General features: G+C 42.2%; 1 protein-coding gene across 4 annotated transcripts in view; it reads right to left on the bottom strand.

Moving 5' to 3' along the window:
• Positions 1-2,070, bottom strand: part of LAMA5 (laminin subunit alpha 5) — a 200,949-nt gene extending 198,879 nt beyond the window's left edge. For 3 of the 4 annotated variants that reach the window (XM_072996763.2, XM_072996765.2, XM_072996764.2), the window contains exon 1: positions 1,679-2,067. In XM_072996763.2, the coding sequence (XP_072852864.2) occupies positions 1,679-1,981 (303 nt within the window). In that variant the 5' untranslated portion in view covers positions 1,982-2,067. Of the gene's footprint in view, positions 1-1,678 lie in introns of all 4 variants that reach the window. The other variant, XM_072996767.2, reaches the window with a different exon arrangement.
• Positions 2,071-16,330: the final 14,260 nt, after the last annotated feature.

Here is a 16,330-nt window from a genome sequence, read left to right as displayed (position 1 = left end):
GATTATTTCGCAGACCTAACAAACGAGACAATCACTTGAGCAAAGTTAAATATCAGTTCCACAACTTTAAAGCAGAGAAGTTAAGCACATGTTTACATAGGGTTTTTTTTTCCTCCCTGAAATCAATGGAGACAATACTGTCTTGTATTCTTGAGAAATATTTCACTTTGGCTGGGTAGCAACCTTTATTTTTGGCAGATAGACATAAACTCGGTTTGATAAGAGAAAATCCAACCTGCACTTGTTAAAGTAGCAGTGCGAGTACACACACCGCAGTCAAACACATTTAGCGCAGCAGCGCCAGTTTTGCTTTCAAGTCTGTGTCTGCTGTAGTGAACAATGAAGGCAGTCAACTCTTCACTCACCACAAATGACTGCCTAAGCCAGTTTTTTTTTTGTACAATCCCGCCAAATTCCAAATGAATAGCTAATCTTTTCATTCCCTTTATTGCTCTAGATTTATAATCCGGTATGCAAGCAAGGTGGGTTCTCCTCACCCACCCACCACCCCACCCCCATCTGGCAGTGAAGTTCAGACAGCAGGTTTCACAATAGCCTTGTCTGTACTCATCCAATGTGTATTGAGAGACAGATAACCATGTCTCTCTTCTTAAAACAGGAGGGTGACACTGCCATTTGACACCAGTTATTTTATTTTTTTAAAAAAAAAACAGCCTGGAGAACATTACTTTTGGAGGATGATGAATTCCAAGATGGCTGGGGATTCTGGGAACTGCAGTCCCAAAAGGTAACATGTTCAGATGGGGGGGGGGGGATCAGCTAAATTCATTGGTCAAAAGGGAAGCAATGGGGCATTGCGCTCAGGAGACGCACACGCCTGGGTGGGCAAAAAAGGTGTGACCACAGATGTGCTCACTTCCCTCTCAAGAGATCTAGTGTGTCTGTTGCACAAACAGAAAATGAAATTTGAAGATAACTGGAGAATGGGGTTATAAAGGGGGGAGGTGGAGAATTCAGCCCATCTAGGAACTCACACTGGTGAAGAAGAAAAAGATCTCAGATCTAGAGCAATTGCTTTTGATTCAAGATAACACCTCCCCCCGCCCAATGTTGTAACACACCAGTTGTATGTCTGTGTTAACTCTGAAGCTGGTCCCCCTATGATCGACAGATAATTGACCAGATAGGCGGGATATAAATAAATAAATAAATAAATAAATAAATAAATAAATAAATAAATAAATAAATAAATAAATAAATAAATAATTTGGTTTACCCCCACAAAAAATGCACATGATTACAGTATAGCAAATGCAAAACTCACATATCACTCTGACCTATGAATTATTTGCAGAAACAACGTTCTGAGTCGAAGACCGCTTTTATCGAATCGTGGTTTTTTTTGGGGGGGGGGAGGATCACACAAATAAGGCAAACGTTCGCACTCTCCGAAAACTCTTCACCAGGCTGAGAAGTTATAAAAGTTGGGGTTCGAGCAGAAAGTCCGAATGTTGGGCGACCCGGATTACAGCCTCCCTCTTAGCAAGCCCGACGTGAACCTGCGCGCTCTGGGAGGGGGGGGGGGTGTCAGCCTGGCATGTTTTCTCTGGCAAACAAACACGCGGATGATGAGGAATAAAAGGAGAGCCTCCAGAGACGGGGATCGGGTGCGCGATCGCCTTTCCCCCCCCCCCAGAACTTCAGAGGGCAAAGATACCTGGATGGTCTGGTTGGGCTCGCCTCCTGCCACCGGCCCCCCCACCAGCTTGCAATACAAATCCTCCACCGGCCTGGGGTTCCGGGATCCCGGCTCTTCCTCGCCGCAGGTCGCCGTGGCCGAGATCCGGGTGCCTTCGGCCAGGTTGAAGTAAGGCGGGTGCAAGCTGTGGCCGTTCACGTCCGCGTGGAAAGAGACGGGTCGCCCTTCCGAGCCAGAGGGCACGGCGGCCGCCACCGCCACCGCCACCGCCGCCAGCAGCAGCGCCAGCAGCGCCCGGCCCCAAGGGTGGCCGCTCGCCATGGCCAAGAAGGATGCTTTCGCCAAGAAGGGAAATTAAGAAGAAAAAAGATGGGGGGGGGGCAGAGAAAGTCCAAGATGGGAGGAAAGGAAACAAGGATCGATGGGTCCAGGGGGGGTTGCTAGGGCTTCCCCCGTGCATTCATGGCCGAGGAGTCAAAAGCAGGAGGGGGAAAAAAAGTTAAAAAGCGGGGCTCCCCACCGAGGAGAAAGCGCCAAGGCGCACCAGAAAGTTTCGCCCGGGCGAGGAGCAAAAACCAGGCGCTCTAATCAAGTGATGAGAGATCAACCTGCGCCGGGTGGATCGCCGCCTCTTTCCCCCCCACTCACAACCCCACCTCCGCCCCCCGTCGCCGCCCCCGCCGATCCCGCGTGCGGCCGCTTGGCAAGTTTGGAAAAAGTTTTTTTTTCCTCTCTCTCTCTCTCTTCTGCAGCGGCGGCCCCCAAGGAGGGCGGGCGATGGGGAGCGGTTGCAAAGGGGGGGAGGGAGGAGTGGCCGCGGCGGGGATTATTCATGCTCTGATGCTGGCCATTGTGTCGGCCGCCCTTCGTGCCGGGCTCGCGTCCCGGGTTAACCCGTTCGCACACCGCCGCCGGTGAGAAGGGGCGGAGCGTCGTGGGAAACCGCTGCGTCGGGGGAGAGGAAAAGAAAGGCGGGGGGGGGAAGGAAGGAAGGAAGGAAACACACACACACACACACACACACACACACACACACACACACACACACGGCGCAAAGGCGTGCACAGAACCATACACACACACAGGCGCAAAAGCGCGCACAAAGCCACACACACACACACACTGGCGCAAAGGTGCGCACAGAACCACACATACACAAAAACACACATACACACAAACGGCGCAAAAACGCGCACAGAGCCACACACACACACACACTGGCGCAAAGGTGCGCGCAGAGCCGGCCTTCTGGAGTGGATAAGAAGAAAAAAAACGTGTGTGCAGTTTTGCGACCGCGAAAAAAAAAGTGTATTAAAATTGCCCCGTTCCACCTTTCTGCCGCGATCCTGCGCGCGTGTAAAAAAGAGGGAGCTCCGCTAAAGTCTGTGGGACGCAGCGCCAGGCTTAGGATCGGGTTGAGGCGCGCTGCCTGGGAAGTAAAGTGTTCCCTTGCCTAGCAAGCATCTTAAGCACTAGTCCTAATTAGAGTTGATCTATGGATGCAGCGGGGTGTACACACGCGTTGATTTAGCACGGAGGAATTGGTTCAATGGGCCAACGCTTCCTTGCGGGTAGCAATAGGATACTAGGCTTCGAAGCCTTTAAAAACTCCCTTACTTTTCTAGGCGGTGAGCATAGGACAGGGTTGTAAGGCTGTCTAAAGTTTTGTAACATGCCGGTAATTGGGAGAGTAAACTCCATTCAATTCAATGGATTGATCTTTGAGGAAAGGGTCCGGATGTAGCGCTTCTTGTGCGTCTCTGAATGTTCTGTGAGAAATAAAAAACAGAGAGTTGCCTTTGAAACAAAGGAACAGGTAATCCAGCCAAAATACACAAAAAGTAACGCAAGTATCATCCATGTGTCTAAAAAAGATTCTTAGAGCTTAATCCTATCCAAGTTTATTTGGAAGGAAGTCCCTTTTTATTCTGAATTTCTTTCCAAATATGGCTTTCATAAGAACACCTTAGAGACTTGCTACCCCACTAAATTCAAAGGAACTGCTTTCTAGATAAACATACATAGCCCTTGAGAATGCTGGTTTTTTTTTTCAAACACAACCACTGGAATTCCCCTGCCACTGGTCATGCTGAGAGGGGATTTAGAAATTGTAGCTCAAAGAAATACTAGTATTTCCAGGATCTGAGCATGCATACAATTGTGATGTCTGTGTGTATGTTTTATCTCGAGAAACAGACAGAAACTGCTCATCACCAGCAGAATTTCTTTGCAATCAAGGTTGCTATTCAGACATTATGGCTAAGTCATAGCAGGAATTCAGAGCACAGCCCTTTATGGTGCCAAAGACACTGGAGTCATCGAGAATGGAAGGCCATCTTCACATCTCAATCACATCTTTATTTATTTATTTATTTATTTATGAGAGAAATGACCATAACCAAGCTGATCTACAGACATGCCAAAAGCTAGACCACTGATTGTAGTCTGAAGATGTGTGCATGGCTAGTTACATGTCATACAGTTATTCCCAAATGCTTCCCTGCACTTAATTCCTTCTTCAGGCATTCAGAACTAGGTAGGATACTCACAGGCAGCATTCTAGTCCCATCCTTACCATTGTCACCTTATGCTGATGGAGGGAGAGGGCTCTGAAGATGCCAAGTCACTGCTATCCATGCAGATTCTCTGTGGGAATCAGTACCTGAGGTAGGAGGGTGGCAGCAGTGATGAGAGAGGAGATGGGGCTGATATAGCCCCCTCTGCTTATGCTCATTCTACCTGGTTTAGAACACCTGAATAAAGTTTCTTTCAATGACTGAAATCCAGTAGTTGCAACAAGAGGGGGCTTATTGAGTCAGTAGGGGTTTGGTGAATCAACTCTTCTATAGGTTCCAGTGATTCAATGGGCCTACTCTATTCAAGACTCACTCCTGGATTTCAGACATTGTACGTAAAGAAACAAATTTGGGATAACCAGCACTTATTTGCAGGAGACTGCTTTTATGATTTTTGCTCTCATTGTAGTAAATTATCAGTGCAATAGCAGTAAACAGTTCTAGCAGTTCGATATCACTGAAATTGGTGTAGCTGCATGTGGGATTTTCAGTTTGGTAGGGCACTTTGAATTTGCTCCTGAGGTTTATGGGCCACATATTCATAAACATAAAATAATGATTAGAGGGGATGGTATAAATCCTCTTTCAATACTCATTAACTGGCAGAACAAACAAGGTTGCTGCTTGTCATCCTATTTGCTCAGACCATTAACTACTTTACTGAGAGAAGACAAATCCAGTACAGTAGTTCAGGTTAATGGACAAAGATGCGTACTAAAATTATTTACAGATGACATGGCAGTCTCAATTTCTAATCCTAGGACTTTAAAGAACCTCATTGACTATGAGGCAGCAATAGGTCTAACAATTAAGTTCTACAAGAGTCAAAACAAAACACGACCACCTGACAACTAAAACTTGATATTTTGTTTACAACACACTGTGTTTTGTACTTCGACAATGAAAATGCTTTTAAAAGTACAGCCTGAACCTAGTTGTTTTCAAATCAATCTACCATTTCTCAAGCTCTGGCAGAATAAGATCAATGAATTATAAACAATCTTGACATATGAATTAATGTCTTGCTTGGGATCTGTAAATGTAAAGCTCAAAATTATCAAAAGTAACAGATGAATGGAAGCAAAAAGAGGTATTGTAACCTTATAGTGCTATCTTTTGGGAAATATAAATCCATTTATGTAGGTTTTTATATTATTACTAGACTAGCAGATATGTCTGGTAGGAATTTCCTAAGATAGCAAGAATAGTCAAAATATAAATGTTTATCAACCTTTTCCCCCTTAACCCAGGAAAATAAGTGGATGCGAAATCTATGGGGTTTTATATTATGGCTGCACATTCACTAGCTTTCTATCATCATAAAACCTGCATGAACAAATAAGGAATGTTTACAGTAAGAAGAAAAGGAAAATTCTTAAAAGTTATAAATATGTGGAGATAACACACACACACACACACACACACACACACACACACACAAGCAACAAGGCATTCAACACATCATCACAACTCCACACCGCTTTGAGCATCAGACATCTAAGAACAACAATTAACATGAATTTTCCTCCATAGATTTTAACTGGTTTGGCTGGATGAGAATATTAGTTAATCATTTTTCTGTGTGATCGTCAAAGAAGAAGAAGAAATAAGAGCAGGTTTCTTCATATGCTACTTAGCAGATGATATAAGAAACACTGGGTATTTCACCAGATAATCTGGTGTATTGCTTCACCAAACTTGAAGCCTGCTTGAAAAGTCTCTATACTACTGAAATATCCTGCCTTGAAGGACATCAAGAGCTTTATGAAACTGTCACAGCCTCCAGCCTCCAGCTATTCCTCTGCTGACCCCAAGCTGCTTGAGATTGTATTGACATGACATCCTGACTTTCAAGTGGAGTTTTTCATGAACTTCAGGATAGCTCAGCAAGAACCCCTGGTTTCATATGGCAAAGAAGCATTCAACCACAGCGACGGAGCCCATTCAATTAGGAGTGACTTCCTGGAGTGCTTTCAAAACTTCATTTAACTTCTGCCACTTTGGAGAGTGTTTTCTTTTCAAGCTTAGAATGAAATCATAAAAGCAAGTTTTGTATTCAGAGGCAGCGGTTCTTAATTCAAGGCCAAAACCCTTTCAACCACATTAAATGTGGACAGTTCTGTTTAAGTCCAAGTTAGAAGATAAAGGCAGGAAGTTCTCAAAATGTGACAGAGCCAGCTGCCTGAAGACAAGATGTTGAGTTTTCTGTAATGTAATAGATATACTTCCGGTCTCATGCCCTCCAACTGTACTTATTTAATAGGCAGAACCCCTCCCCCCACCCCCCAGGTATTTTATTTCTGGCATGTACTGAAATTTAAAACAGGAATATATCTCTAAATAGTTCTTACTGACTGATCACAATTGGAAGTATTTTATTTGACAAAGCCAACACTGGCATATACTAAACTCTGACATTCTAGAACTCTCAACAACATTTTAAAAGCTATGAATATGTGTGCATGTTGTTATTTTTTGAAGACTGCTGTTATTACATTTAAGCACAAAAAAAGCTCCTAGGAAATGTATATCCTAAAACAAAAATGTTGAACATAAAACAAGTGTAGCTATTTTATTCTCTCAGAAGAAGTAGAAGTTATGTAATGCCAGTGAATGTTTTTGTAATTTTGATTCAGTGTGTCTGGTATTTTTTAATAAGAATAATAATATCTCGCTTATGGATGAAACATACTTCATCAACATCACGGCTTTGTGAACAAGATCAAGACATTTCACACAGTATTATAAGCAGTTACAAATTCCAGAAATAACATCAACAGAGGTATAAAAATTGCAGTATTAGGAACAGGATCTATACTATGGTGATATTATTTAACATATAACAACACCAACAAATCTAAAAATTTAACATATACTTTGGTTTTTTGTTAAAACTTGTATCTATTGTATAATACCAATCAGCGCTTTTATAATTTTGATGTACTGTGCCTGGTATTATTGAATAATTATTGCCGTCAAGTCAATTCTGACTTATAGCAACCCTTCCCAGTGTTTTCTAGGTGGAGACTAGAAAGAAGTGGTTTACCATTTCCTTCTTTCGAGGGGCATCCTTAGACTGTGTAGCTTGTTCAAGGCCACAAAGGCTAGCTTTTCTTCCTAGAGGAACAGAGAGGAATCAAAGTCTCAGCCTCTGACTCTGCAGCCACATACCTAAACCACTGAGCTATCCAGCCAACCACATGATATATAGCCAGGGATATACAAATTCTCATGCAGTGTGCAAGGCAGTTTGGCATTAAATTCAGTGTTATTCAGTGAAGAACCTATATCTGACAGCTACATGACTAGCATTCTTGTATCTTCTCCTTTTTTTTCCTCAAATGAACCATCAGGAGATAGAGAAACCTAATTTTAAAAAATTATTACATTCATTAGTTTTCAGTGTCTTTAAGGCAAGTTTCTAGATCTCATGATGCCTTGAAAACAAACAGGAATACGGGCCAAAATTATGTTGCTAATCCTTTGATTAGACTCATTGACTCAGTGGGATTTGTATATTACCAGTCAACAGCTTATCCAGTAGTCTAGATGAGCATCAGGATACAGGCTCTTGGCCATATATGTAATGTGAGAAATGTAATAATCAGATACCGGGTTCTTCAGTATTTCTAGCTCATCTTTCCCACATGGGTAGAAGATGCTGAATATGTTTATCAGGCAAATGAACTGCCCTTTGGCTATATCATGTACTTGAATCAATGGTGATGTCCCATTTTTAGGGCTACAAACTTACACAGGGCAGTCTTGGGCCTGTGCCACCAGCCCTCCTCACAGCTGTGCATGTCAGTTTTGAATGACTGCATCCAGCTGTACCTATACTAGGAGGAAATGCTCCCTTGAACTCAGCAGACACACTGCACCTTTGGTAATATGTGCACCATCTACTGAGTGACAACTGTCACAACTCAGAGCAATTGTTGCACTCTCTATTTGCACCAATATTTGCAGAGAGTCCAGAGAACTAGATGATTCTGAGCTATGCTGTTCTTGTATACGGGATATTTTAATGTAAACCTTCTGGTCTGTTAGCCCTGTTTGCTGTTTCCTATGGACTTACAAAACCCCATTCAATTGTCCCCTGATTGCCAAATTAGACATGATGACTAAGGATGTCACGTCTTTTTTCCACAAATAAGAAGCACTCAGAGGGGGGCTGGCGGGTTAGACTACAAGTCTGAGAATCTCCCAACCAGTCTCAGAAGGCTGGCTGAGGAATTCTTCTTCTAGTAAAAATAAAATAAAATAAACCAAAACCAAACCGATACACAACCCAACAAAGCAAACCAAAAACCTACCATTCCCATCTCTTTTAAAATTCTCCAACTTAAAACAAAAAGCAAAGCGTAACAGGCTGGATCTAAAGAAAGCAAGCCCGGGAAGGCTGCTTAACTCTTTAGCCCCTTCCTGTCCTTTTCTTCCGCTCAACTTCTCCATCTCAAAGCAATTTTTTCCTTCTGTGGCAGGGGAACATAATGGGAGCCTTCACTCTTCTCAGCAGGTGGGAAAACAGCTTAGAGGTAGTTGCAGACCTCAGTTCAGAAATGATAGGGAAGGAAAAAGTTCAAGAGCCTATCTCCCTCTCTTCTTGCCTACACCTCTCATTTCCCCTCATGCCTGACTGAGATCTCAAATATATCCTTCTCTGTTCAACAAAAACTCTTCCCTGTTCAACAACAAAAATCGAACACACCTACCGTGTTTCCCCCAAAATAAGACAGGGTATTATATTAATTTTTGCTCCAGAAAATGCAGTAGGGATTATTTCCAGGGGATGTTTTGTTTTTTTCATGTACAACAATCTACATTTATTCAAATACAGTCACACCTTCTTCTTCTGGTTGCTGCACAAGGGTTGAGGGTGGGGTTTCACTTAACTGGGGCTTATTTTGGGGGTAGGGCTTATATTACGAGCCTCTTGAAAAATCATACTAGGGCTTATTTTCAGGTTAGGCCTTATTTTGGGGAAAACGGTAGTTTGTATTCGGGAGGCAGAGAACAAGGAGGCACAGGGCTTCATCTGACTCTTAGAATTTGCAACATATAGTTTCTGGCTATACATCGAGCACAAACAGTGAGTGGTGGGTATTGCACGTTTGCTTTGTTACCTTTTGTTTTCGTTTCGGGATCCACAAAGCATGAAGCAGTGCTTCAAACATAAGTTCGAATGCTACCTTGTGTGTGTAGCTCTTGTACATCTCCATCTAGATCAGTGGTTCTTAACCTTTGTTACTCGGATGCTTTTGAACTGCAACTCCCAGAAACCCCAGTCAGGATAGCTGGTGGTGAAGGCTTCTGGGAGTTGCAGTCCAAAACTCCTGAGTAACCCAAGGTTAAGAACCAGTGATCTAGATGATCTCCAAAGGCTCAGCATGACAGCTCTATGAATTGCTGGCCATTCTCTGTCCTAGCTAGGATGGATAGAAATCAAGGTCTGAACATCTGGAGGGCACCAAATTTTTTTTGGAGGCGGGAGGCTAGCTTCACTGGGGAGGGGAGAATTAGATCTTTTTTAAACAGGGCAGGGCAACTGAAGCTTTGCCCAGGGGCACCAAAATGTAGAGGGTACCAAAATCTAGAGTGTTTTTTTTTTAAAAACAACTTTTTAGTTTTATTATTACACATTTAACATTAAAAAACCAAAATTAAATTGAACTTACGAAATAAAAAAGAAAAATCAGAGCAAAAAAAAAGGATAAATGCAGGAATATACTCACTATAAACCAGCATTATAAAATTACAAATATAGTTTCACTGCATAGATCTTATATTACGCATGTAAACCAGTACAGGACTTCCAGAAGTCCAGGTAAGCGTCCTTGTGAAATTATATGATTCTCGTTCAAATTAAACTAGTGCTCACAAGTCCTCCAACCATTGTGTAGGGCAGTGGTTCCCAACCTTGGGTAACCGAGGTGTTCTTGGACTGCAACACCCAGAAACCCTGACCAGCATGGCTGGTGGTGAAGGTTTCTGGGAAATGCAGTCCAAGAACACCTGGATTAACCAAGGTTGGGAACAACTGGTGTAGTGGAGGAGGGATGTTTATCCCTCCAGACTTGGAATATGAATCAATATCTAGAGTTGAATCTACTGGTGAATGTTAGGAAAAATAAATGGCAGTACTTCCCAGTTCTGTTCACCCGCCCGCATTCTTTTTTGAAGGCATAAACTTTCCGCTGATTTTTGTTTTTGTTTTGTTTTCTGGATGCGGGATTATCACATTCTACTTTTTCTTGCTGGAGGCTCAGACCTTTTGCTCAGAATAGAATAGGTAGAAGGCAGTACTCCTTACCCCAGGTGTCAAAATAGCTAATTACACCTCCGATTTTAGTGGGCATTGTTGCCCTTTGCTTGTCACATCTCTGTTGTATCAGGTTAATGCACAGCAGAGAGGGACTAAAATATAATAATTAACACGCTCCCTCAGATTGTATTTGGTTCAAGCAAGAAAGCAATGACATTTAAACATAAAATTAGCAACAAAACAGGAAATGGATTAGTTAAAAACTTCCAAAGGAAGAATACAAAAAACTGAGTCCTTAAGATTGTTTTAATTCCCCCTGGTCATAACCTAGTGACACATAATTAATGTTCTCTCCAAAATCTAGAATTTTTTTGTAAACTATTTAAATCTGAAGTAAGCACTAAAATCAAACAAGCTTATAAAACTTATAGGAGCAAATGAGCCAAAGAAATACATACGATACATTCTAGTCCTGCCAATGGCCTGTATCTGACTTATAATTGCTTCAGAAATGAAAGGTATGGTTGCAAAAAGTTCATACGAAAGCGGAACTTAGTTTTAACGTGTTCTATCAAAAATGTGAGAACCTGCCTTGATAGGGCTGTCCGTTTAGTCCCAGCATAATGTATTCTGATTCGCCACGCCTCTCTGGGGTCTCCCACAGGGTTTCCTCCCCATCACCACCTGTCTCAAGGGTTGGCAACTTCAGAATGTCAAGAGAGCTAATTTTCAAATCACAGGATCTACTAGGGGCCTTGGCAGCCCCCGCCCCGGGAACAAAAAGTATAGAAAATCAAAACCAAATGTTGTCAGGAGTCTATCTCCGGTTTTATTTTTCTGGCTGAGGGGATTCAGGGGGCCTGGACCTCATTTTATTTCAAAGCTACTCTCCTTTTGGGGGGGGGGGTCTTAAGGGGTGGAAACGTGCAATTTACTTGCAGATTTTTTTTAAAATGGAGGGGACTTCCAGGAGCTACAGAAAGATCCTGGATCTCACACTTCACCTTCTTCTAATCTAACCGATCCTTTCAACTGCAGATTCTAGAGTTCCAGTGAAAGAGCTTTTTCATACAAAACATACACTCTACCCCAGGAGTGCATCAAGTGTAGGATTACAAGTCCATTCCCCACCATTGGGTATGTTATCTAGAGCGGATGACGAATCCTAAATGTTTAAGAAATATCTATGAAGATCAAAGTTTCACGTGATACCAAGGAAACCAAATATTTTTTTTCCAGTGAAGTCGAAGAAAATTGCAGTGTTTTCAGTACAGAAATTCAAACTTTTTTTTTTGACATTAGCAAATAGGCTATTGATTTCCATGAGAGAATGTTCCTTGCCATCTTGCAACTTGTAGGCTCAGTCTTGGAACATCGATAGTAACTAAGGACAGTAGTAAACAAGATCGTAAGGATTGGTAAACAATAATGCATTTTTTTTTACATTCAACATGGATAGTCTTTTGATATCCCTCATGTAGACATATGGAAAATATCCAGCCATGCTTAAAGTGTTTAACTTTTTTTTAAAAGAAAATATGAATAGTAGTCTGCTCGATACAGGACATCTTTCACAATGAGTCCAACAATTCTTTGCTTTGAGCACTTGAACAATCTTGGTTGATTGAAGGAAGACATGCCTCCACTTCTGCCACTTGACAATCTATATGCACCTCTATCCCTATAAGTTGCTCAAAATTACTAAAAGTAAATTTGTTAAAAAGGGTCCATCTATACATATAGAAAACAACGTATGCTCACACCTTCAGTGGGATCTGAATATCTTTGCTGGGTTGTCTAGATCCAGAATTAGACATCCTTAGAGTAAGTCCACTGAAATCAGTAGAAGTTATTCATGATTCACTAAATTTTTAAGCAGCAGCTCCAAGCTGCTATTGACTCTAGTTCAGCTGAACGTCATATGAAGATAACTTTTATATTGGACAAAATCCTGTTGTGCAGTTGCACAAATAATGTAACTTTTAGACGTGGCCTGCCATAAGTTAAAAAAAATTATATACACGTTATCTATTGCATGATTCAGTATCCAACAGATAAGGCGATTGGAGATTACTTAGGTCAATATGCATCTCAATGTTACACTGTTTGTATAACTGGGCAACAGGATTTCAGCCACTGAGTGGAAACATTGCTCTGTTCTGCCCAGTATTTTTTTTTTCATTTGATGCTCTGTGCCTGTCTGAAGTTTCAAGCAAGGGTCGTTCCGCAAATTATTTCAAACTGGGATACTTAAGGACGAACATGGGATCTTGTGTGTACAAAGAATCAACTCAGATACGGTACGGAACTTTGGCCACCCACAGTGAACTTAAGTGCATAGTTGACATGGAGTTGCTTTATGTTCTTTTGATTATTTTCCAGCCTATACTATTTAAGTCTCACCAAATCTTTTGATCAAGAACCTCTCTGTATACCGCTCATGTTTCCGCAGTGCACATGTATTTGACAGCACCACCTGGCTGCCTTCACACAGCATTTGCTACTATCTGGCTTTAGCCATCTCACCATTAGTTTAAAACATTTCCCTCCACGAGTTAATTTAATAGCCACACATGGGCTGTTAAATCACCAGGATTTGTTTCTGCTAAAGGAAACGAATGAAAGTCTTGGAAGAGAAATCATTAACTCACTTTGGCAGGTCCAAGTTGTTTTTCAAGACCTGACAAGAATGAAAGGGGGGAGGATGTAATGGGTAATATACAGAGAATGCCCCCAAGTCTTAAAGAAACAGAACAGGTAGCTTTAAATTTTATGAAATGATCTTTTGTTGCTGTTGGTGAATATCTCCCATCTTCAAATTTTACTTTCCCTGTGTGTTTAGTCGTTTAGTCGTGTCCGACTCTTCGTGACCCCATGGACCAGAGCACGCCAGGCCCTCCTGTCTTCTACTGCCTCCCGGAGTTGGGTCAGGTTCATGTTGGTTGCTTCGCAGACACTGTCCAGCCATCTCATCCTCGGTCGTCCCCTTCTCCTCTTGCCATCACACCTTCCTAACATCAAGGTTTTTGCCAAGGACTCTTTTCTTCTCATGAGATGGCCAAAGTACTGGAGCCTCAGCTTCAGGATCTGTCCTTCCAGTGAGCACTCAGGGTTGATTTCCTTTAGAATTGATAGGTTTGTTCTCTTTGCAGTCCAGGGGATTCTCAAGAGCCTCCTCCAGCACCACAATTCAAAGGCATCAATTCTTCGGCGGTCTGCTTTCTTTATGGTCCAGCTCTCACTTCCATACATCACGACAGGAAAAACCATAGCTTTGACTATTCGGACTTTTGTTGGCAAGGTGATGTCTCTGCTTTTCAAGATGCTGTCAAGATTTGTCATCGCTTTCCTCCCAAGAAGAAGGCGCCTTTTAATTTCAGGGCTGCTGTCTCCATCTGCAGTGATCATGGAGCCCAGGAAGATAAAATTTGACACTGCCTCCATATCTTCCCCTTCTATTTCCCAGGAGGTGATGGGACCAGTGGCCATGATCTTAGTTTTTTTGATGTTGAGTTTCAGACCATTTTTTGCACTCTCCTCTTTCACTCTCATTACAAGGTTCTTTAATTCCTCCTCACTTTCTGCCATCAGAGTGGTATCATCTGCATATCGGAGGTTGTTGATATTTCTTCCGGCAATCTTAATTCCGGCTTGGGTTTCTTCCAGTCCAGCCTTCCGCATGATGTATTCTGCATATAAGTTAAATAAGCTGGGGGACAATATACAGCCTTGCCGTACTCCTTTCCCAATTTTGAACCACTCAGTTGTTCCATGACCAGTCCTAACTGTTGCTTCCTGTCCCACATATAGGTTTCTCAGGAGACAGATAAAGTGGTCAGGCACTCCCATTTCTTTAAGAACTTGCCATAGTTTGTTGTGGTCCACACAGTCAAAGGCTTTCGCATAGTCAATGAAGCAGAAGTAGATATTTTTCTGGAACTCTCTGGCTTTCTCCATAATCCAGCGCAAGTTAGCAATTTGGTCTCGAGTTCCTCTGCCTCTTCGGAATCCAGCTTGTACTTCTGGGAGTTCTCGGTCCACATACTGCTGAAGCCTACCTTGCAGGATTTTGAGCATAACCTTGCTAGCGTGCGAAATGAGTGCAATTGTTCGGTAGTTGGAGCATTCTTTGGCACTGCCTTTCTTTGGGATTGGGATGTAGACTGATCTTTTCCAATCCTCTGGCCACTGTTGGGTTTTCCAAACTTGCTGGCATATTGAATGTAGCACCTTAACAGCATCATCTTTCAAGATTTTAAATAGTTCAACTGGGATGCCATCACCTCCACTGGCCTTGTTGTTAGCCAGGCTTTCTAAGGCCCACTTGACTTCGCTCTCCAGGATGTCTGGCTCAAGGTCAGCAACTACATTGTCTGGGTTGTCCGGGATATCCAAATCTTTCTGATATAATTCCTCTGTGTATTCTTGCCACCTCTTCTTGACGTCTTCTGCTTCTGTTAGGTCCCTCCCATTTTTGTCTTTTATCATGTTCATCTTTGCGCAAAATGTTCCTCTAATATCTCCAATTTTCCTGAACAGCTCTCTGGTCTTTCCTTTTCTGTTATCTTCCTCTATTTCTTTGCATTGTTCATTTAAGAAGGCCCTCTTGTCTCTCCTTGCTATTCTTTGGAAGTCTGCATTCAATTTTCTGTAACTTTCCCTATCTCCCTTGCATTTTGTTTCCCTTCTCCTCTCTGCTATTTCTAAGGCCTCGTTGGACAGCCACTTGGCTTCCTTGCATTTCCTTTTCTTTGGGATGGTTTTCGTTGCTGCCTCCTGGACAATGTTACGAGCCTCTATCCAAAGTTCTTCAGGCACTCTGTCCACCAAATCTAGTTCCTTAAATCTGTTCTTTACTTCCACTGTGTATTCATAAGGGATTTGGTTTAGATTATACCTGAGTGGCCCAGTGGTTTTTCCTACTCTCTTCAGTCTAAGCTTGAATTTTGCTATGAGAAGCTGATGATGAAGCTTTCCCTCATTTCGTAGAATTAATCACAGTTTAGACAGTACCTTGATACTATATTTTATAACCCTAACAATGGCTTTCTGTTAAATGAGAATTTAAGGCCAAGGTTTGAAATAAGTTCCCAAACAATGGGAAGAGAACAGAACAGAACTTGAAAACTTTCATTACCTGGAAACCCCTAGCAGGCTGGAGGATTCAGGGAGCTGTGATGCAATCAGTCCATCAGTTTCCAAGGGAGGACAGTGAGCATTAACTAGAAGTGTCTCAGTTTCTATATTTGGTCTACAACTACCATAACAATGCTTTCTGGGAAATTCTGGGAGTTAAAGATGAAAAACACAGATCTTAACACCACTTGTGTTAATTGCAAAAGTCTCAGAACCTTTGTGGTACAATGGTTAGTGTTTCAGCCTACCACTCTGGTGACCCGGGTTCAAATCCCCATTTGACCATGAAATTCACTGATTGACCTGGGGCCATTCATGGTCGCTCAACCTCATCTAACCTGACAAGGTTCTGATGAAGATAAAGTGGGAAGTCATGAACCTTTCCTTGAGCCCACTTCAGTAAAGGTGAAATACACATGCAATAAACAAACAAACAAACAAACAAACAAACAAACAAATAAATAATCTATATAGACACAAGGATTACCTCCCTTTCACATTACACATTGTGCATCCAGACTGCTGTGTATATGTCAGAGCCGCTATACATACATGCTTATTTTATTTGCAATCCACCCTTCTTTCAATGCATTTGGACAGACTTAGTTCAGAGTCTAGATTTACTCTTTTCCTCATTGTAACAACTCTGAGATAGGCTGAATGAATTAGCACAGGTATAGGATTCCAATAACT

The sequence above is a fragment of the Pogona vitticeps genome, chromosome 4, assembly GCF_051106095.1.
Source record: "Pogona vitticeps strain Pit_001003342236 chromosome 4, PviZW2.1, whole genome shotgun sequence".
Classification (NCBI taxonomy): Eukaryota; Metazoa; Chordata; class Lepidosauria; order Squamata; family Agamidae; genus Pogona; species Pogona vitticeps.
The sequence above is the reverse complement of the archived record's forward strand: the minus strand, read 5'-3'. Positions and strand labels throughout refer to the sequence as shown.